The sequence below is a fragment of the Ictalurus punctatus genome, chromosome 1 (genome assembly GCF_001660625.3).
Source record: "Ictalurus punctatus breed USDA103 chromosome 1, Coco_2.0, whole genome shotgun sequence".
Lineage (NCBI taxonomy): Eukaryota > Metazoa > Chordata > Actinopteri > Siluriformes > Ictaluridae > Ictalurus > Ictalurus punctatus.
This window is the reverse complement of record NC_030416.2, coordinates 19398951-19422333: the sequence shown is the minus strand read 5'-3', so window position 1 is coordinate 19422333 and position 23383 is coordinate 19398951. Positions and strand designations below refer to the sequence as shown.

General features: G+C 38.3%; 2 protein-coding genes across 8 annotated transcripts; one reads left to right on the top strand and one right to left on the bottom strand.

Moving 5' to 3' along the window:
- Positions 1–1628: 1628 nt before the first annotated feature.
- neurod6a (neuronal differentiation 6a) lies at positions 1629–3648 on the bottom strand. Its single transcript, XM_017463820.3, has 2 exons — positions 3458–3648; positions 1629–2965 (listed from the first exon to the last, which is right to left on the bottom strand). The coding sequence occupies exon 2, from the start codon at positions 2953–2955 to the stop codon at positions 1939–1941; it is 1017 nt and encodes a 338-aa protein (XP_017319309.1). The 5' UTR covers positions 2956–2965; positions 3458–3648; the 3' UTR covers positions 1629–1938.
- A 7521-nt stretch (positions 3649–11169) lies between these two features.
- On the top strand, positions 11170–23324 carry itprid1 (ITPR interacting domain containing 1). Of its 7 annotated transcripts, XM_017491342.3 has the most exons (18): positions 11170–11424; positions 12588–12729; positions 12846–12959; positions 13192–13240; positions 13432–13469; positions 14109–14165; positions 15736–15784; positions 16810–16890; positions 16975–17177; positions 17439–17920; positions 18325–18385; positions 18847–18965; positions 19088–20134; positions 20591–20718; positions 21705–21816; positions 22409–22642; positions 22729–22771; positions 22938–23324. In XM_017491342.3, the coding sequence occupies exons 3-17, from the start codon at positions 12848–12850 to the stop codon at positions 22765–22767; spliced, it is 2811 nt and encodes a 936-aa protein (XP_017346831.1). In that variant the 5' UTR covers positions 11170–11424; positions 12588–12729; positions 12846–12847; the 3' UTR covers positions 22768–22771; positions 22938–23324. The 7 variants fall into 7 exon arrangements, with proteins under 7 accessions (XP_017346831.1, XP_017346752.1, XP_017346686.1 ...); XM_017491263.3 differs by lacking the exon at positions 12588–12729 and having other exon boundaries at positions 12760–12959; XM_017491197.3 differs by lacking the exon at positions 12588–12729 and having other exon boundaries at positions 11171–11424.
- Positions 23325–23383: the final 59 nt, after the last annotated feature.

The window sequence follows — 23383 nt, the reverse complement described above, 5'->3', positions numbered from 1 at the left end:
ATTATCGAAATTATATATATGCTCAAATTATTATTATTATTATTATTATTATTATTATTATTATTATTATTATTATTATTATTACTACTACTACTACTACTACTACTACTACTACTTCTACCACTTTCATTTCTATTTAAACGCGACTTTATATTATTATGTCTCTAAGGAAGGTGGCGGATAAAAACCTACATCAATTGAAAACGAACTTACAATATTCAATTTATATTTATTTTATTTTTACAAAACAACTCAGTGACAGTGTACAAATCTGCACAAGAACAGTTTTAGTGCATTCCTTAGCGTTTGCACAAAACCTCTTGTCGTAGTGTTGTGAGAAAAGATGTATAAGATTCCACCACTGAAAACATACATTACATTGCATAACTGATGGGCAACTATAATCATTAAGGCAAGGAATTCCCATGACATGAGTTCACTATACATGACACAAACCTTTCAATCAAAAATGTTTTACATGCTTCAATTTTTTTTTTTTAAAAAAAGCAAATAAATTGGAATTAATTTGTAGATGTGATTGTTTCGAGCCTGTGTGCAACATCTCCAACATCATATCATCAAATGACTGTACATTTTAAAAAAGATTTACAAACAGAAGAAATGTCGAACAAACTGTTGCATAATGTACTTACATTTACAAGCTTTACATTTTTCAGTCATAATTAACTTAATGTCATTAATTTATGAGCACAACTCCTGTTACTTTTTGTGCGCACTGGTTATACAGGCCTGTAGAAATCTCTAAAGAAGTGTGAATTTGTTATAACGAGAACACCTCCTATAAATTAGATTGTCCACGTCCCAAATTTTCAAGGTCAAAGAAACACAAAAACTTAAATTAAGAGCATAGTTAATACGTTTTTCTCAACTTATTTTAAGATTATATATATATATATATATATATATATATATATATATATATATATATATATATATATATATATATATAAAAGTTATTTACTAAATATATTAAATCAAGCCAGACATTCAGTCGTTCACACATGTCACGTGTCCAACAATAAAACAAAACAACGGACACTGAAAATGGCGTCTTTTATCCTTATAGCACTACGAACAGTAAAATAAACTCTTGGAATGTAAGTAGATGTACATACATAAAGGAAATTGTCAGCAGTATTCCACTTGTCAAGTGATATTAATAAATAAATAAATAAATAAATAAATAAAAACGTACCGATGCTGGATGCCTTGACATCAGGCTATATTTTACTGGAGAAATGCAGGGTCTGTTGGCGTTATCATTGGTTTTGACTTGAAAAAGCCCGTGTGTTGCATAGATGCCTTTGCATTTATTGCTCTCACTTTTTTTCTGAATTTATTCCAAGCATAGAGCCTTGCTCTGTATTGGACGTTTTGATCGCATTGGGTGGTGTTTATTTATTTATTTATTTATTTATTTATTTATTTATTCATTTATTTATTTATTTATATACCATACTGTAAATTTTCATGAATGTAATGAAAAGTGGACAATTATTGCAGGATACTCCAGTAGAAGAAAGCATATAGTAGGCCTACAAAAAGACCCATTATAGAGATGATATCCTACGTGTTCGATTTTTATTTTATCAGCATCGTGATATTTTTTCATGATTTATTATTTTTTTTTTTTTATTATGATATTAAATAAAACTAAACAAGAGCATTATTTAGGCTATGATTCTGTTTTTCAAGGACATTCCACGCCAAAATGTCCGCCCTAAGTAAATCACTCCATCCAGTTAACTCGAATACATAAAACATCAGTTGGCCTACAACCAAAGAGCTCCTAATGGAGCGCGACGTAAATAATACATGTTGCGGGCTTAAGTTCGTTGTTTTCAGTAATTACCCCGAAAAGGTGAGGGAAGGGAAAGCAATGGGAGGGAAGGGGAGGGAATGTTTGCCTTTTTCGCTCTAATTATGAAAAGAGGCGTTCAGTTCGTCCTGAGCAGGGTAGAATTGGCCGCGCAGGTGGAGGTCGTAAGGGAAGTGCAGGTCGGAGGAGGCGCGCGCCACCGCGCTCTGGCTGATGGAGGAGCGACCCGGTACAGCGCAGTAGCGCATGCCGTAATGGCAGCTCTTCCCATAGTCACCCGGCTCCTCGTGTTTGAGCGAGAAAATCCCGTTGAAGTTCAGCGGCGGGCTAAGCGGTCCGTCAAACTGCGGGCTCGCGCACTCAGGAGACGCCGACTCGTAGAATGACTCGTAGGCGCCACAGTAGCCGTACGGCCTGAAGGGTTTGGCACCGTCCGCCCCGCCACTTCCTCCACTTCCGCCGTGCCCGGTAGTTGCCAGGTCGTCGTGGTAAGCCGGGTACACGGCGTCGTACGGCGATCTGGCCGAAAAGGACGCCTCGGCGCCGTGATCGGAGATGAAGCTGCGGGCGTTGAGCTGCAGGCATCCCGCCACGAGGTTGGTTGTGGGCTGGGAAAGGCCCTTGCACAACGTCTGTACGAAGCTCAAGAGGTCAGGTCTCTTACCAGTGCTGAGGATCTCCGAAAGGGCCCAGATGTAGTTTTTGGCTAGACGCAGCGTCTCGATCTTGGACAGTTTCTGCGTTTTTGAGTAGCACGGCACCACTTTGCGAAGGCTGTCCAGCGCGTTGTTGAGGCCGTGCATGCGGTTCCTCTCGCGCGCGTTGGCCTCCATGCGCCTTAGCTTCACGCGGTCGATCCGCTCTTTGGTCAGCTTCTTTTTACGTGGCCCTCGCCTGCGTGGCGCGTCGTGCTCGTCTGGGCCCTCGTCCCGCTCGTCCTCGTCCTTCTCCGACTCGTCGTCGTCCATCGCCTTAAGGTCCGTGTGTGAGAGCAGCTCTTCTTTTTTGAAGGCGTCGTGTTTGGTGACCTTCGCCTCGCCCACGCAGTCCCGCGGAAAGTTTGCCACGAACTGAGTGTCCATCATCACCGGCTCTTCAAACGGTAAAGTCAGCATTGTAGTCCTGCTAGACATGGTGGAGAAATAACAGCTACTGAATGGCCATGAAAGGCTTTCAATGCACGACATTTTATCTGTAGTCTATCTAACAGCTTCATCAAGCTCCTGCGCGCCGTAAACATTCTGTATTTTTTTTCTTTTTAATTTATAAAATGCATCCATTCTGTCAAAGCTCACCTAAACCACTGACGAATATAAAATCAGCACATTCATACCTGTATATAACCGAGAAATGCACAGATCAACTATTCATATAAAATATATATACTATCAGTTTTTAAATATATGTCAATTAAAAAAAAAACCTAGAAATAACCTATAGACAGAGCTGTCCACACAGACCAATGTCAAAGCATCCGTCTTGCCTACTTGGCATCATCTTGCAGAACGTGTTTGCTCAATAATTCTACAGAATACGCGAGTTTGGATTGGACTGAAAACATGACAAAACATAAGCGCGCGCACTGGCACGCTGAAAGCGCATTCACTTTTAGCCTACCTGGATCCTCTGGGTCAACAGGCGATGTCCATTTTTCTCAGTGTTAAGAGCTTCTCCTGCCTGCTGCAGGCGCGCCCGGCCAAATGCGATTCTCTCACCTCTCCGTCGCTCTTAGAGAAATGACACCGATGCCAACTGCCATAGCTGGTACCCATGCCATCTGCTGCTGACGTCACGTGGCAGTAGTCATCACGTGATTTGGTCCCTGGAGACATTATTTCTCCCTGATCATCTGGCATGCCTTTAGCTGGGTAGCACTGGTAAAACTAGAATAAAAACGACAACAGAGAAATACCAAAATCAGACGCGTTTAGTAAAAATATACATTTGATTTTTGTAATGTAACAGGGAAATAACAACGCTTTAATCTTCCATATAGAGCCGAATCCATAGCAACAGCAAAATAGAAATGATTTTTGATGAATATTTATAAAACCAAGAAGCTCTGATATTTTTCAAAGGCAGTAAAATGGAAAATGTTATTTTTTGTTGTTAAAGAAAAAGCCTCATGACAGCAAGTGTTGGATGATTGATAGCTGTTGTCTGCTGGGTCAATCCCATCAAGGACATTTGCCAACTGGCTGAGCCTGTGCTGATTCTCACCATTGAGGCCATCCAGAGTTGACTTTCAGCTAAATGTCATTATGAAGACAAGCTTATTAGACATAGAAAAATCTGTGAAAAATAAAATTCTTGATGGATATCCATGACAGATAGAACAGTAAGATTTTATGGCCCTCTGATTTTAAATTTAGTGAGAAATGAATGGGTGTCCATTGGTTTTGTATTGCATGTGATGTGGAGCATAATCGTTTTGTCCTTGCTGTTCCAAACGTTTGGTGGAAAAGGTCTGAATCTCATCCAGACCCCCTGAGTCCTGTAGTCTGTATTCCCTGTGTCCTCTCTCTCATTCTCTCTCTCTCTCTCTCTCACACACATACACACACACACAGAGAAATATACTAATGGTGAAAGAGAGACAGATTTTGGTCTGATGGCCTTGGTGACTTGTGCATCTGGCCATTCCTTGTAGCAGTAATTGGCCTGTGCTGTGACTCTTTCCATGCTGAGACATGACACCCATACATTCCATTATCAGTGAAAGCTCATGCACACACACCTATGTATGTATCTATGTATTTTTACGGAATAGATATTATTTTGTGTTTATTGCACAGTTGATCAAGCTCGTGCACACACACACACACACACACACACACACACACACACACACACACACACACACACACACACACACACACACACACACACATAACCTTGCTCATTTATTATTCACATCAGAGACAGACTTTGTGAAAATGCCCCAGGTGCTACCTTGCACAGATTTGAAAGGCGGTCAGAAATGCCAAACTATGCATACATGGCAAACAAAAACATGCACATAATTATTGTTTGGGATTATTCTGTTGTTTAACCTGATGTTACAATGCTATGTCAACAAATACTAAAAAGAATAATTTATTAGACATAATACTCTGTATTGTGCAATTGTTGTCACTGTGGTTAGGATGAAGTTTGCTCTGCTGTGCTGTTTGGTGCAGTGAGATATAAACAAGACTATTAATGCGTCAGTCATTTAGAATAAGTGAACTCAGGCCAACTTATTCATATCCTTAACTCCTTAAATTTTGATCTTATTGTTCATATCAAAGCCCACTGTTCAGTAAATATTATGTATCTTTCATTAACTTTCAATAACTACAAAGAAATGAATAGAAAAGGGCTATAGTACTGCATTCAGCAGCACCATAACAGTTTAAACTTGCCTAGTGTGTCTCTTTACATGTTTGAGTTTTTGTAGTCTCACACAGCACAGATGCACAGATAGAAAAACAAAGACAGGCAGACACACACACACACACACACGCACACACACACATACACACACACACACACACACACACACACACACATGCACACACACGCACACACAAGACAACAACTGCTATAAGAACTACAACAACAACAACAACAATAACCACAACATAAATCGTTGCCCTCCACCCTCTCATGCCTCAGCTGGTGACGGGTTTTCTGGTCCAGTACACACACCAACATCTGATGAGTCAAACTTCCCATTTCAGTCTAATCACTTGACTGCACTAATTGCAAATGCAAATATGCAAATTCATATTAATTAATTACTCTGTTAATTAGTTCTCTGGTCTTTTTGGGCAATAAATCATTGTGCAGGAGAAAGGAGAGAGTGCAGACCCGTCCCATTTCGCATAAAAAATTTAGCAAGCACACTTAGAAATAGACTCTGTCTGCTGCCAAAAAAAAATGAATAGAGAAAATCTCCCTAAAAGCGGTGCGTGGAGTTGATGCCTGCTCCCCAGCAGCACAGGCCTCAGACCCAGCAGACAGAATGAGGAGAAATGGGGTTTCACAGGGAGTGTATCAGACACGCTGTCTGCCAGTGATTTAATTAACACATTATCAACTTTTAAAGACAGAGGGATGCCAGGCCCAGGATGCAAATGAAGGTAGTGATGTTCACACGTCAAGTGGCATGCACACACACATACACACACACACACACGCACATACACACGCACACATGCACACACACACATGCAAAGCAGACGCTCACTGAGATCAGCTCTGCTAAAGATGGCCTTTTGAGAATCTCAGTTGCCTGCTTAGCCATGACACCAACTAGATAGTGACGGGACCTACTACAGAGAAAGGCTTTTATCGGAAAACATTTTTGTATTTTGACTCAGGGACAACATCAATATTTGTTCTGTTTCTAGAATTGGAAAGAAATTGTCTGTATTCAAGAGTTTTTCTAGTTTCTGCATTTCTAAATCATAATTTTTATGTGAGTAAACTCCAGCATGATGTTGTTCCAGTGATAAAATATGATAAAATAAAATCAAATGTGTCAACACAGACAGGTACAGAGGTGTAAGGCTGTCACTGTGCTAATGGTTAGACAGTGTGGTACATGAATAATGTATGTCTTTAAAAATGCATAATGTTAATGTCTCAGAGGTGCAGGATGAATGCCAGCAGTGGAAACTGTTGCTTTAAAATATCATATTTTCCAAAGGAAAATGTCCTCTCCCTGAAACAGCAAGGGATTCTTTTGAAATCAGAATTAATCATTCCTCTTGTAAATGTATCTACTACTTTGTAAATGTGATCCATTCTGATTATGAACATAATTTGAGGCTTAAAATAATAAGGTACAATTATATAAGAATATAAAATATTAAAAAATATAAGTAAAATAAGTAAGAATATAAAAGATGTAAAAGTAAGATTTTAATATTAATATGTAAACCTGTGCCACTTGAGACTTGTCATAATGTACAAAGTGTACTGACACGTTGGCCTGATCTGAAGGATCAGACATATTTCGTGAAGTGTGGGAAGCTGACAAATGCATTTGAATATGAATTTTCTTTATCTGAATTATGAATATGACAATTTAAATAATAAAAATATATTGATGGTATATTTAATCAATGTACATTTTGCCTATGTTTTTTTTCTTTATGTTGAACTTGCTCGGAGTAAGATTTGCCTAAAAACATATAATTAAAAATTATGGGTTAAGGTTTTGATATTTAAAAATATCAGAAGCCTAAATACAAATCTCAAAAATGTTAATGTAAAAAATATAGATTTTATATAAATTAGGCCAAAGGTTAAACATCTCCCATTCCCCAAGACACTTTGAGAGTGATCAGAATCAGCGTTTACTTCGTCAGGACTAAATCTGACATGTTAGAGTCAAAATGGAAAATATGAACTCTAATGATGTCAGTACATTGAATACTTTTTATGTTCTACTGAATTACAGCGTAATTCCTAACGGCTAACTTTTACCTGTATACCAATGTTAGTATAGCCTAACTTGCTAGACCACTACCTAAATAGCTATACTGAGCATATACTAAGCACTGAAAATTAAAGTAACTATTTGGATAGAACATAAAACCTTTTTTTTAAATTATTTTTTTTAAAAAAACTTGTTTGGTGATGCAAAAATGGCTCTGGGAATCCTGGTTCAACTTGATTATTTATTTATTTTTTTTAATTTATGGGGTTTGTACTTAAAACCAAAACCACTCATTTCAAATGATATGTTTTAAAGGTAAATATTACTTGTGGCAAGTCCACAGCTAAGAAAAAAAAAACATTGGAAAACATGTAAATGTATTAACCTACTAATTTTATAGTAATGTTTTATAAGGCGATAATAGTAGAGAGATATGCGAGATTGTGTTTGCGTGGGCATGAGGGAGAAAGGAAGTGTAACATGGTGCCAGAATTTGAGTGTTGCTGATATCAGGACTGTGCCAGATCTGTCCATCAGGAATCGCTTTGTTCCCGGCCTTTGGCTGCTGGCTAACCTGCAGTCCTACAGGAGTGTTTATATGGAAGAGCACAGGGTAGCTCCTGTACTGATGTCAGGTGACTGCATGTTAGCCTACATGTTGCTCTGAATAAGTAAGTCAGTTTGATGCCTGCACATCTTATATATACATATACTGGATGCAAGGACATTTGGGACTGGTAAATACTCAAATCCACTTGGTGACTAGAGGAGATAATGGTAGAAGAAACAAAAATATGAAGAAAGCTGTGAGGGCTAAAATTACCAGAGAAATTATTATTGTTATGTTTTTGTTAAAAATAAGCTAATATTGTATCATATGAGATTTATATGATAGCAACTCTGATGTCCTAGATGCTGTGTTCTGTCTCAGTAACATGAGAATATTATGACTTGGTGTGGCCCCAGCTGGTTCTTTGAATGTCATTTCATCATTTGCCATCAGACGCTTTCCCAAGCTTATCTAATTGTCTAAACTGGAATGGCACCCCATTGCACAGAGAGACACACAACAAATATTACTTTGGAAGCAATCCTATTCTACCCTTTCACTGTGACTTATTATACACTCCTAAAGAGAAAGAGAGGATGACATAAACGCTTGAGGCATGACTCTAAATATGTGAAAGCATCATTTCTGGACACCTCTCTAGCCACTGCCTTACTCCTTACTTGACTCTTACATTCTTATCTTAGGGACAGCTGTCCTCTTTCGATGGAGGTATTATATTAAGCCTTTGGCAGCTAATAGTGTTGCTGTCTAATTGTGTTTGCTAATGATCCATGTGGAAATGGAGTAGTTTTGAGAAATAAAGGGGATCAAATGCAAATGATACAGCTCACCCAAACACAAATTCAAACACAAATCTATGTGCTTTCATATGAATAAAGTTCTATGTATTTTTACGGAATAGATATTATTTTGTGTTTATTGCACAGTCGATCAAGCTCGTGCACACACACACACACACACACACACACACACACACACACACACACACACACACACACACACATACACACACACACACAGATTTATTCCCATTTGTTCTATTTAGCGTTGCTCATACATTGTTCCACTTGTGTACCAAACCATCTGGCTGTAGTAATCTCTTCCTTGATGTAACTAATTTAACCTCTGCTGGTACCACTGCTTGGAGATTTGTGCTGGAGAGGTATTGGAACGCATGGCCACTGCTGGACCCTCAGGAACAGGCCTAAATGTCCTTGGTTTCAGCAGGCAGCTGTCCCCACTTAAGCCCTAATTTTATCTCCACTATCCTTCCCTCTGTGGGTCCTGTGAATTCAGTGGAAAACAAGGCTCTGGCAATGTAGTTCCCAGCCTGCCCACTGAAGGCTTGGTTAGTCTAACCATCCACAGCACACTCTGGTAAAATTCTTAGGTCCAGCACATGTATCTTTGACAATTTCTGATAGATAGTTATCTATAGGTTCCCTGTAGAAACCGTGATCACTGTGATTGTTTAAGGCAGCTGAGATTCTCAGTGATAAGAATTAACTAATTTTTAAGACAGTAGTGGCTTGTGTGTAGTCATGGTAATTGTGACATGTGTATAGTACCTACAGTATATAAAACAAAAAAAGTTACGTAATAGTCACATTGCCATTGCTGTGTATTTGTTATTGCCTCTACTGAAATGTTGGCCTGCTTGTCTTCACAGCCAATCTGATGGCCCCATCTGGTCAGCCTGGTTGGGGTCTGGATTAGTCATGGTCTGGACCCTGTGACCACCCGACAGCCTCGCCAGGCTCTGTGCGTGCCACCCACAGACAGGCTGTAGCCGGTCCTGTCCAAAACCAGCGAGAACACAACAGCACGCTCAAAACTGCCACCACCTTCTTGTTGCACAGATCCTTGACAATTGGCCACAAATGGGCTTCAATCCCACACAGTCACACATGATGTGGACAAAAGATATTTAATAGACATATCAAGTTGAATAAATACACTACAAAAGTAAAATGCACTATAAAATGTAAATTTAAAAAAGTAACATACAAATAGAATTTTATCAAATAAAAGAAATTGCATGTATGTGTATTTCATTAATTAGACACTGTAAATAATTGAATGAACAGAAAATGTAAAAGATAAAGAGAAACATGTTTAAGTCCCACATTTGTGGGCTTTTTTGCGCTACACAGTAAGGCTCTATCTCCCATAGATTAATACCTTTAGACAAAGCTTGGTGTGGAAGCTGGAGTAACCATAACAGATGTTGAATGATTAAATTAGCAGTTGCTGGCTGTTCAAATATTCATGGCGCGTCAAGAATGTGTACCATTATAAACAAATTCCAGCCAAAGCTGCTTAATTATTCTGTGCTTTTGTCTTCTTCACATATGGTTTGGAGGGAAGGGTACTTTGGTTTAGACACTGGTGTAATATATTTTGTGTGAAACTTATTTATGGACAGATCTTAAAGCTGGATTTAGATTACATTTCATTGACAGTATGTGTATGTATCTATGTATGTATGAACATGTATGACTGCTTTATGTTTAGGAAGATACACCGGTTGATTAACCTGTAACATACAAAACATGTTCAAATTCTGTAGTCTAGCTTAAAGTCAGAGGCCCTGAACCAAATGTCCTAAAACAAAGCAGGTTGGACTGGGGTTGGTTGGAGGATGCCCAGTATACCCTTTTCTCAGGGGGCACAGACGTTCTAGCTGTAACCTGGTCCAAATTCCACAGTCAGACATTTTAAACTGTACATTTCCTTATTGCAGGGGTATATCTTTATATATATATATATATATATATATATATATATATATATATATATATATATATATATATATATATATATATATATACACACACACACACACACACACACATGTATATATGATTTACCTGGGAAGGTGCTATAATGTACTGTTTAAATGGATCATACCCTTTATTTTCAAAGATATTTAAAGTTACAGCAGTGGTCCTTAAACTCAGGTGAACCTTAACTCATTTATAGGTGCACTATATTCTATATATTCATACACATTATATATTATATTACAGGGAAGATAAAATTTACAGCATTTTACAGAAACAATATGTTATAATACATTTTCACTTATTTTAACCATTTGCTACTCAGATTATATATCAGTCTATGGTTTATCAACGCTCCATATTTTTCCAAGTGGTCTTTTATTGCCATCTGCTGTTACAAACATGCACGACAAGGCGCATCATATTTCCTAAAATACCGGGGTTTTTTTTTACTTATTTATTTATTTATTTATTATTATTTTTACTTCAGTCAGACCATGAAAAACGTGTCTTAATTACCGAACATTTTTACGCATTATGTAAGAATTATGGTACACCAGTGATATTTCTGAATACCGACAAATCAATCCTGATCCTCAGCGCGTTCCTCTTTTGCCTAAAATGAGCGGGCGCGCGCTCGGGAAGTCTAGTGACGCCTGTGACTAGTTATTTGAATAAAGTTCTGACCTGTGGGCACGAGACCAAATTAGACAGCCTGAAGCCGGAAGTCAAATAACCGTAAAAAAGGTTTAGGTTTTCAAAGAGACCTGCCAGAGGACATACAGTATGGATACGGGTTAAGGTGAGTTTAAGTCTGTGCTGGAATCTTTACCAGAGTGAGTATTATGCCTCTCGGATTCGTTAAACGTTCAAAAATAATTGTGGCTGGGTATATCGTCTATTTCAAGGGTTCAATATGAGGCGAATTAGCGCGTGCGCCTTTTATTCGTTGGTAATATTGTTTCATACATTTTCACGTTTTTTGGGAGGCGAGATTTATTCTACAGCCTCTCTTTTAGAAATGGATAAATGAAGTCTGCTAAGGCTTGAATTGTATGTGGAAGCTTTTAAGTCATATCTTGAATGCGACACAAAAAGCGACTGAAAGCTGCTGCGCTCGCGACCGAAACAGTGCATATATGTAGGCTAATACACCGAAATATATTATTATTATTATTACTTTACTGACCTGCTTATTTCCTTCATGTGTTGTTACTCCATCATGTATTATTATTTTAAAGTATTGTCAGAGGATTTACTGGTTTAGTTTAAGTGTTGGTATGGTTGATGTTTGATATTTTCTAATATGGTATTATATAATATATGATTATCTGTAAACGTTTGTTTTTACTACTGCTGTAACTCAAAGTGTCTATCTATCTATCTATCTATCTATCTATCTATCTATCTATCTATCTATCTGTTTTGATGATAGTGGTGAAGTGTGACTGTGAAGGCCATAATATGATTTACAACATTTGTATGATCATCAGACCTTTCAGGAAACCCTTGTACCTTATGGATGGGGACATTGCCTTCCTGGAAGAAATCACTCCTATGACCTTTTCCTCTAAGGAACAGGAGTATCCCCTATCTTGCACATTTAGTGTGCTGAACCACCTAGTTCAAACCAGGAAGGGCTGTTACTTACTATATCTGATTAGTTGAATTAGATGTAATGGGAGCAGGAAAAACATTCAAATGTGCAGGACATGGGGTACTCTAGGACCACAGTTGGGAACCTTTAAGGGACCAAAACCATGCCAGTGAAATGTCCCACACAGCAAAACAGAACCATTTTCACAGTTCAATGGTATAAGGAAAATGTAAAAATGAAATTGTTATTAAACTCTAAGTAGAAAGCTATGAAGCATAAAGGTAAAAAATAAAAATAATAACACATGGAACAAGAAAAATATTTTCTGTACAAAACCACACTGACTTTATTTAGATGCTTTTTTGTAGGTTTCAGTGGCTAGTCTTACCTGCTAAAGAATCTTCAGCTAGGCTGCTCAGTCCTGATAAACAACGCAGCAGGAAACTGCAGCCATTCTAAGTAAGGAAGGAAAGGCTGTTATGTGACCGGGATGATTTCTGATTAACTCAGGTCCGACCCAGTCACTTTCTGTTTACTCAGCATCATCAGGTTGCTTGAAGGATTACAAACTGCAACTGTTGTTTGGAAGGCTTTGACCTGTGATGAGGTGGATTTTGTGACTGCAGAAATGGATGCTGATCATGTAGGTGATAAAAGAGCAAGACTATTGGCGTCTAAAACCAGATGGAGTGAGATGGATGACGTAACTGCTACTCAGCCAATCATCAGTGCTGATACAGGTAGGATCAGCCTTTAGTGGCTTTACAGATATAAACTGTGGTGTAAGAAACATTGTGCTTGATGCATTACCTTTGTGAATGATGAATGGTGGTGGTGATCATGTACAGTTTATCTGAGATAATCCTTACATAAAACAGACCCAATTATTCTAATCCAAATGTAAAATGAACACCGAAACTGAGAGAGCACCAAGTATGAATATTTAGATATTTTACTGTTTGTTTTCAACAGAAAAGTGTAATCAAGACAGCATTCATCAGAGGCACATTCACATTACTGAGTGAGTATTGATTCACCTAGCTGTTTGATTGACTCAAGAATTTTGAATCTTTTCAAATGTAGCATGACTTTCAAATGATTCATAATGTATCGGGGCTGTGTCTATACTGCATTCATTTGTAAGACATGCTGTAGATATAGAGTGTAGAGATATAGAGTTAAAATCTTAATAATTGTGATTTCCTCTTTTAGTAAAGATGCTAAACGAGAGAATGTCCAAGAATATGAAGGTAAGACAGAGTTTGAAACCATTACAAAACAATCAACTCCTCAGGCATCACTTGGCAGTATTTAAAGTGTCATATTGGAATGGGAATATACAGTATGTCAGTAGAATTCTTAACATCTGCCAGTTTAATTGAAAATGTATTTTGCTATATTGAAATGTTGTAATATGTAGGTATCTTTGGTTAAAAGAGTATTATGAATTATATGTGTTCAAATTTTCCCTTGGGAACTGATTCTAGCCATTTTAAGACACCACTTAATGGGCAGTGGCTCTGCATGCCTGATCCAGTCAAACAACATGCAAAGTAGTCCTGGGCAGGAACAACTCTCAGCTGGAAGGTTTACACTCTAATTCAATCTATTGAGGGTTATTGGCACCAAACACAAGGTTTAGGCTCAGTCTCTATATAATTTGCCATCAGTATAGGTTAGTTAGTAGGTCATGCTCCAATTGTTACATGAGAGATAAGAAAAATCTGTGCTACTAAGGTAAGCTCATTGACTTTAAACTGTTACAGCTGAGCATCTAAGCTTAGCTTGGGTGTACTTAAATTGATGACTTGGGGATTCCTTGACTGTTAGTTTAAACTGTAATTGATTTTGTTTATGGTGTAAAATAAACAATGACACTTTGCTTATAGCTCAGCATCTGAGGAAGACTGGCATGTCTGAAGATGACTTAGGACTTATTTTAAAAGGTAAATCCACAGCTGTTTTGAATTTTTTAGGCTTTGAGGACAAGTTGGAATGAAAATACTGGGCTAAAACAGGACTTTTGGTTTTAAACATATCATTGATTTAGATGTAAGGTGCTCAAAGTTTTATTATTCTAGCTTTCAAGCACTGACACACACAGGGAGCAAACTTCATTCCAATGCTGGCTTATTTAGATTAGAGAGAAATGTATTGGCACTACACTGGGGCATGTGGAATAAGTTCATGTGGAGTCAGCTGCCTGTGAAAGAGGACATTAGGAGGAGGAAAGGTTCAGGGATACAGCATTAAGTCTCTCTCCCCTGACTGGATGTTTAACTGTACAGAGGAACTCTGCTAGCTTTGGCAAGAACTATTACACTGCTCTTGTCCAAACACCATCATGGTGTGAGACACACCAGTACGCCGCTGTCTTTCACCTCCGTCTGAGTCAAGCGTTTTCCTCTGTGCATTTATGCAAGTAAAGAATCAACATGATCTGGGTGCTCCTCGTAATTTGCCACAAGGAATGGACATAATAAGGTAAGGAGTACTCAACATTAAAAATGATGAAATTAGAGAAATCAAGGAGATCTGACTCAGTTCCTCCATAGTGGATAAAGTCAACAAGCGTCTCTCACAGGGACAGGACAGCTACAACTCCTACCGTGTCTGCAACCACAAATATGTCAACACCACTGAGATTTTCTAACAGCTAACCCAGAAAGCTATTGGCATCATTTTGAGATGGCTTTGCTGCTTACCCTCTTAATATGTCATTTGTGTCATTTAAGTGTTATTTATTGCAATTATTCAGTAACTACAATAAATGGAATAGGAAATATATGCAGTTTTGCGATAGTTACAGTTTTAGTAATGGTTGTTTCTCTGGTTTACAATATTCTGTTTTTTTGTGGAGCTGTGCTGCTTCTTGTTCAGAATAAATATCAGGCATGTTTTGTATTCTCAGTAACCAGCATTCATTGACTGGATTTCAGTGCTACCTACTATAGTTGTTTGACTTTCCCTGTGTATTTATCTGTTCAGATACCTGTCTTGGTTTTGTTAGGGCTGCTTTTACACAGACAGAAATGTGTACTCTGTACCTTTGTGAATCTTTCTGGATTCTTTGTCTGCTGTCAAGCACATCATTATTAATGGATCTGGAGCAGTGGTTTTAAAATGGCTGCCAAGATGATCATAAGTCTTAGAAAGGGAAAGAAATTCCTGAAAGGGACAGATTGCCAGTGTTCCACAGAATCAAACACAGTTAATGCTTTGGCAGAAGAAGAGGCGACATAATAGGATAGGCCTGCATTAGGGATGCTCTTATGAGAAGACACTGAGGCTCACTTTGTCCCTGACATCATGCCAAAGGGAGCAAGCTGAAGGAAAGAACTTGATGGTGCAATGTGAGAGGACAGCCAAATGAAAGCAACAAGGAGAGCAACTCTTTCCTAATATAGCTACTGTACTGCCTTAATGTGAATGACACCAAACAGAGACTGGGTTTCACAATTTGTTTTACTGCAGCTGAAGCTGATGTTTTCTCTTTTTTGCCTGTTTCCAAAACAGATTCTTCATCTGGTAAAACGACTTTGAACACTGTGCAAGGATTTCTTAGGTAAGACCCTCTCTTATCTGTTTTTCCATTTCAGCAAAAATATTAATAGGTATGTGATTAATAAAAAGAATAGTTAATTTCAATTCAATTTCTACTTACTGTATTATTTATTTATGGCATAGTTTATATGTGTTTTTTTACGGGGCAGTTTGAATTTTTTTAAACTAGTTTCTTTGGTTTGAGGCTCAGATAAGAATTTGTTTACTGGTATCTAATAAAACATTTCAGCTACTTATAGAAAGTCCTTGTTTAAAAAATCAACATTCATCAAATTTAGCTTTAGCCCAATCATTCTACAAATATTTCTGTTTAATCTGAATATACTTCTCAAACTGTGAGTATAATGGAACTGTAATGTACTGTTTTCCCTGCTATAACACCTGTCTGAATGGGGTTCAAAGGGATATGGCAATTCAGGGAAAGAACTAAAATTAGTCCAGCAGGATTTCTCTTTAAGCAGACTTGGGAATCACTGCTGTTGTGATCTCCCAGGATCACTAGGATGTTCTTGAGGTCATGTGATGTTCGTGACGTTGGTATGAAATGGGACAGTGCCTCATATTTCCCATGCAAATGTACAGACTGCATTGGTTTGCATGAGGTTGTTCAGAAAGATATGTGACATGTGGGAAACAGGGTGGAATTGGAAACAGGATTTAGTGTTGTAATGTGTATTGGCTTCAGGTGAACACTGAGCACTTCAAGTCAAGTGGGTTTTTATTGTCATTCCTATATGTAGCCTGTATACACTGGAATGTGATGTCATTTCTCCAGGACCAGGTGCAACACAGTACAGTAAGCAAGACTACATAAAGTGCAGTACACAACAGTGTGAGACGAGTGCAGGACATTAATTATACAGAACAAAACAATAGATACACAGGACGATAAATGCACAAAGCATGGGCTGTAAACTATTTTGTAGTGTAGCAGCAATAAATATAGCAGCAGTATTGCTAGCAAAAATGAGTACAGGCCTGTGGATGAATTTTCTAATGTGCTATCATGGTCTGTTCACACTTCAGTTCATATCCAGAAAGACCACCTCTGACCTCTGCCTGGAACAGCTTGACATCAGGCATTGTAGGTCATTCTGGACCACCAAGGTACTGTTCTTTCATACACTTAGTTATGTTTCTTGACTGTGGTTTATATCGGATTTGAGACTCTCAGTAATGTGACTTTTCTAGTACCATGGATGTCCTGAACCTCTGGCAGGATGATCCAGAGGAGTTGCTATTGGATCTGGGCTTTGGTGCTGAGGAGCCTGACATCACAGTGAAGATCCCAGCCCGTTTTATCAACCATAAGTCCCAGGCCCGCGGCATCAACATCCAGGTCTTCTTGGAGGCTCAGCAGAACCGCATAGATATAGAGAATCCAGATGTCAGAAGTGAGTGCTACTTAATTTCATTAGAAACCAGCCTAGCTCATTTTACAAATGTTGACAAAAGCTTGTTGTTGAAACACAGCACTTTGTTGTTCTGCAGCAGAGGGAAATATTGTCTATTCATTTTTGGATGACTGCTGTGTCGTGAAGGCCTGATACCTGGTGTCTGTTTGAACGCTACTTAAAATATTTAAAGTGTAAAGCAATAGATTTCAATCACTATTTCTTTCTTATTTCACCCTCTCTCTCTCTGCCTATATGCAGATCGGTTTAGGCAGATAGAGGTGCTACAGCAGGTCACTACAGCCTTCAATTCCTTGGTCGGAGGTGTCATTCCAGATTCACAGAGACCTGTGGAATCTCAGCTCTCAGAAGAAGCCAGGGTGAGAAGGAAACGGGTTGGCATGCTCTTCCAGAATGCCTCCAAGAAGTCACTTAGCCAACTGGCCAATTCCCGAGACCAGCAGCCGCTCTCCCCTTCGTTGGCAGGCCAATCCCCCAGCCCAGAGCTGCCTGGAGATCTTCCTTTTGACAAACGAATCCCGCTGAAACGTGCCAGCCTTAGCCCTCTGGTAGAGGAGCAGACCTTAATCTCAGAAGGAGCTGAATCCACTGAGACCACAACCCTCCCTCAGGTTAAGGGCAGCAGTCCAAGGGGAGGTAGAGAACTGAAGAATGTTACATCAGCCATCGACTCTGCAAAAGGGAGTACAGGAGTGCCAGCAGAGTCTTTTGAGCTGGAAGAGGTAATGCTATTGTATGATATTGTATGACTGGATGATTTTGCTCCTGCTTGGCCATCCATGATAATTTGTTTTCTAATGACTCCCCTCCGATTTAATTACATACGCAAACTTAGCTCTTGTTTATGAAATCTTCAGTAATTAATACATGCAACAAATGTTTTCCTCTTGTGCAGTGTTTCCTAATCCTGGTACCCCTGAACTCATTTTATCAAGGCACCTGACTCAGCTTTTGAGCTAATTAACAAGCCCTTGATGAGGTTAAAACATGTTAAATTAGCCCATTAACAGGAATGCTGTGCCAGATTTCAACACATTATTAAGAAAAGTATGTGAGGGTCATGAGATATTTATCAGACAGAATGCTAGAATTGTCCTAATTAGTTCTGTTTGTTTTCTGTCCTCAGATCCAGAGCTTCGATGAGGGAAGCATAGGAGGAACCTACACTGGCACTCCTGATCAGCCAGGTTTGTGTGCTGATTATTTTGTAATAGTTTTTATTAGGTCCAACAATTAACTATTAAGTGAGATTACAGATGTTTGTGGGTGTTATGGTTAATGTATAAATATGAAAGCTTTTCTAGGACTACACTATATTTGCTTCTTGAAAAGCAAGGGTTAAGGCAGTACGTCGCTGTAATTTAATGGCATTGTTTAATTGTGAACAAACCGTGTTAGCATGCAAAACTGACATACATTGCATTCCAGTATGTTCATGTGGACATCAGATTAGGCTTGCTTAAACATTCTATTGCTTCTTTGAGCGTAGGTGATGTAAAGTCTGCTTTGTGCCTAGGCAGAAGCACTAATGGAATGCATTTATTTAGGTTTTATACCCTGATGTTATGTTACTTGATTTACATATTTATGCTACATTATGCAATGGAAAAAGTGATCAACTTGACAGATGTTATTGTGGTTTGTGTAGCTAACGAGCGGGCATGCCTCTCACGAGTGAGGACAAATAGCTGTCAGTCTGACAGTAGTGGGTTTTTGGAAGAACCGTTCGTTCCTGCTTACCCCAACCCCGGACATGAGCTCATGAAGGTAAGACTGGCTACTGCAAATACCTTTGGGGGAAAAAAAGAAATGTGTTCCATTTTTGCATAGTTCAACAAGATTTCTTATAATTAAATGTACATATCTGTTCCATGTCTTAATGTGTGCAGGTGCTGAATGCCATGTCAGGGGAAAGCACGGAAAGCCCACGGAAGAGTGTGGACCTGCAGGAAACAGCAGCCAACTCTCCATATACACAGGATTCTGATAAGTTGCTTAAACAGACTGAGACCTCTGCAACAGACTCAAATATTGATACAGCAAAGGCACCAGCACGTATTGGGATGATAATAAGTACTGGAGACACTAATAGAACAGATTGTTTGGTAAAGGAGGACATTGTGCAGAAGGACATTGTTGGTGACTGTGTGGGAGAAAGTACTACATTACAGAGAGACTCATCGGGTCTATGTGACCATGGTGCCAATACCGTACAAAGTAATACATTACAAAAGGACACAATGGGTCTACATAATTACAGTGCCAGTACTGTACAAAATACCACATTACAAAAGGGCTTACCAGTTCTACACGACTATGATGCCAGTTTTGGAGAAAGTACCAAATTTCAAAAGAACTCACTAAATCCATCTCATGATGTGGTTGTGGGAGGTGATTCACAGATGAAATCAGATGTTTCTGTGTTTAAAACAGACTCTTCTTCCACTGACCCAAAAGCAGGTACAGAAAACAAAGTCCCATACTCCACAGAAGGATACTGCGGACGTTCTGTCTCAGTGCAAATGTGCTCGGGCTTGGCCTCCCAGAGTTCTCTAAGAGGCAGTATCAGCCACAGCTCATCAACAGGGCACAGTCCCACCAGTGATGTTCAGCTCAGAAGAGAGTGCAGGGAACAGTCAGACTCAGATGTGGCTAATAACTCAGACAATGCCCAAAGCACAAACACTCCTACAACAATGGAACACCCATTACCCAACCCTTGGCGCTCTCAGGAGAGTTTCAAGGGACCACACTCAACATCTGTCAACAAGGTCCGGTCTTACGAGGAGGACACACGGTGGGAGGCAGCGCTTTGGTCAGGACCTCAGACCTGTGGCCCCTGTGGGCAAAAACGACGATGCTGCTGCCAGAATAAGAACAGCGAGGAACAGTACTCTGGTAGTTCAGAACAGCCACTCCCAGACTCCAGTCTGCCTGTGAGTCACTCATACCTCAACAATAGATCGATAGATTACCCAGGGGCAAATTTGGTTTGAGACATTTTTCCACTTCCAGCCCCTCTCAACATGAATTTAAGATTTATCTATGTTAGTCCAGAGCCTTAAACATGGTGTTAAAATAAGGAAACTGTATGCTATGGCATATATCCAGTGTAAAATAGACAGTTGTTAATTTTTCTAAAGAGAAGTGTTGATTAAAAGGGTTAAGGGCTGGCTTTCATAAATGGAGCAGATTTTCATTTGAATATCTTATTTGCATGTGTGATGCAAGGGAGTGGAGATTGTTGACCACTTCAGCACTCCCTACCGCACTTGCGTAGACTCCAGAGGCTCACCGATAAACACACTCAAACACATATTTGTTGCTAACACACGAAGAGCTGAGGCTTCAAGTGGCTGACACATTGTTCTGCTTTATCTTTGTTTCTGCAGTATTCCATGGAGGAATTGATAGGCATGATGAGATGTATGTGGAAGTTCCGGAAGATGTTGACAGAGATTGAGGAGAGGCTAGAGGAGGAGCAGGAGACTGTAAATAGTTCTTTCTCAGATGAACGCAGGTTGGTCTTCATTATTTCTACCTTATAATAATAATCAATACTCTTATAGCATTGTGTACTATGTGTATATAGCATTGTATACAAGCATATAGAATTAAAATATATATATATATATATATATATATATATATATATATTTTTTTTTTAGATTATTTTTTAGATGGGTATTTTAATATATTCTTTTTATGTTATATGATATGTTGTGTTTAAAATCTGTTTAATAGTTTTGTTACATAATCTGAAATGCAATTAATAACAATATACTCAATTTATTGTGATGCCGGTGATTAATTAGAAAATTACAAATGATGTCCTCTACGCGTCCTGATGTCCTGATGTATAGAAGACCTTTGATCCTATTTGTGATTAAAAATATAGACCAAAGCAACCATTTCAAAATAGTTGAAATTAAGAAGCACCACAGGCACATTATTTTGTGTTTCCCTCCCCTTCCTGAGTCAGATCCTTTTTGCTGGATATTCATCTACATTTTCCACAACCTTACTTCTTTTTGTCAAATTGTCCTGCTTGAATTGTCCTAGCATATAAGGCAAAAATAATCATGCTGCAATAAGTGGAATGTGTTGGCGTGCTTGCTACTCAGTTTATTAATTGGTTGTTTATTATGTTTCTTGGTTTTGTCATGCATCCTTCTGAGATTCTCGTTAGATCGATGTCTCAAGAATGAGCGGTTGAATGTTTGTAGGATTTATATGGGATTATCACTGTAATCAGGAAATTAACTTATTAAATATTGGGAATTGATCCAAACAGAGTCAAGGTCACAGCAAGGTCAAATATATGACAGTTTTTATTCGGTGGCTTCCTTCCTGTTTCTTACACAGAGGATATTACGTTACATTCATGCTCTAATTCTACTTGTACAAAAAAATAAATAAAATAATACTACAAACAAGCTTGATATAGTTATTTCTATTCTTAATCTAAGATTGTCTTTAGGTGTTGACAGAGACTTTCTCTTACAGGGCAGAGGTGCAGGACATTCTGAAGCTGAGAACTGCTGTCAAAAAGGAATCTGAAATGTTGGAACAACAGCTCAGTGATCTGGTTCAGGCCTATGACGACAGCATGAAAATGGTATCCATCTCCTTTTCATTAATCCAGTTTATTCTATTCTTTAGATAATGACTGATAAACATAAATCACATGTAACCATCTCATACTCAGTATCATTACCAGGACTGAAAGGCTGGATTAGTGGCCAATCTAACTGACATTTTCCATTATATTTTATGCTGTGGCTGAAAGACGTGACACACATCTTGCATGTAATTATAGGATACCCATTGTCTTAACGCATGCTGTCCTTATGCCTGTGATGTCTCCTATCACTTTGCAACAGAAGCTTACAAAGAGTCAGTTTGTTTACTAAGAGGATGTCAATATTGGTTCAGTCCTGGCTATTGGCTGATATTCTGAGCTCTGTTAACGATATTGTTTACTGGAAAAAGTGCGATATAGATGTAATTAGTTTCTGAGGGTAATTTTTTTTTATTTTTCACATCCCCCTATCCTAACCTGGTCAAGGCTCAACATGTCTGGTAGACTAGGGATTTTGATCCTAAAGGTTAACTGTGAATATATCACTGCCCCAATGTATACAACTAACTTTAAATGCAGTGTATTATGGAAATTGTATTATTGTATTTGTTTGGACAATGTTTTGTAGAAGATGAGCAGACTTTTGGATGAGCAGTCCCACCTGTGCACTCAGCTGAGGTTTACACCCCAACCTGGACACATCTCCAAAAAAAGTGTGGGCATTCAGTGCACTTTGCTGACAGACAGCCCTGAGTCATGTCTCCCTACACAACTCACAGACGACATGAGGCTAATTCACAACAACGAATGGAGCCATGGCTGCAAGCCCGACAAGCTGGACTTTGTAGGATTTATCAAAAGCGTATGTATTTAGTTCCCTTTTCAAGTCTCTAATATTGTAAGTATTAAGCATCATGAATATTGTTTCATTGCTCTGTTTCTTCTCAGTTAAAGGATGGATCCATCAACAATGATTCACTGGAATGAAAAAGTAAGTGTCAGTAAAATAATGCTTTGTTGCTTTTTGTAAAAGTAAAATATTTGTGATTTGTTTGGCTTTTAATTAAATTATTTTTAATAATTTTAGATTTGTCTTAATATTAAAGTCTATATTTGCTATGAAAAGTTTGTTAGAGCTTTTTAATTTTTCTTTTCAGTTCTTCAACATCAAGAGTGAGGAAGATAAAAGAATCTTGGTGTAGTATTTTGATGTGTTATTATAATTTTATTTTTCAAATAAAATTCTGTAAAATATTTTATAAGCTGAATTATTTTTTTAGTCATATTCAATGAAATGTTATGTATGTCTTGAATCCAAGACTCGCAAAATCAGTCAATGTAAGAATTTTACACACGTCTACGGTGTTGGTGGTGTTGCTCCTAATAATTTGGAGGCACAGGCCTGTAAATCCTGAAATAAAAGCCACTGTCATAAATGGTAAATTAATTTAATTACAAAGTAATTATTTTTTGGAGGTAACCTATTTAGGTGAAGACATTTGTAGTATATGTGTATTAAAAAATAAAAAAATGTTTGCCAATGATTATTGTTTTGTTATTATGCAGGTAATATTATCAGGGAAATTTTTTGTGTGCCAATGTA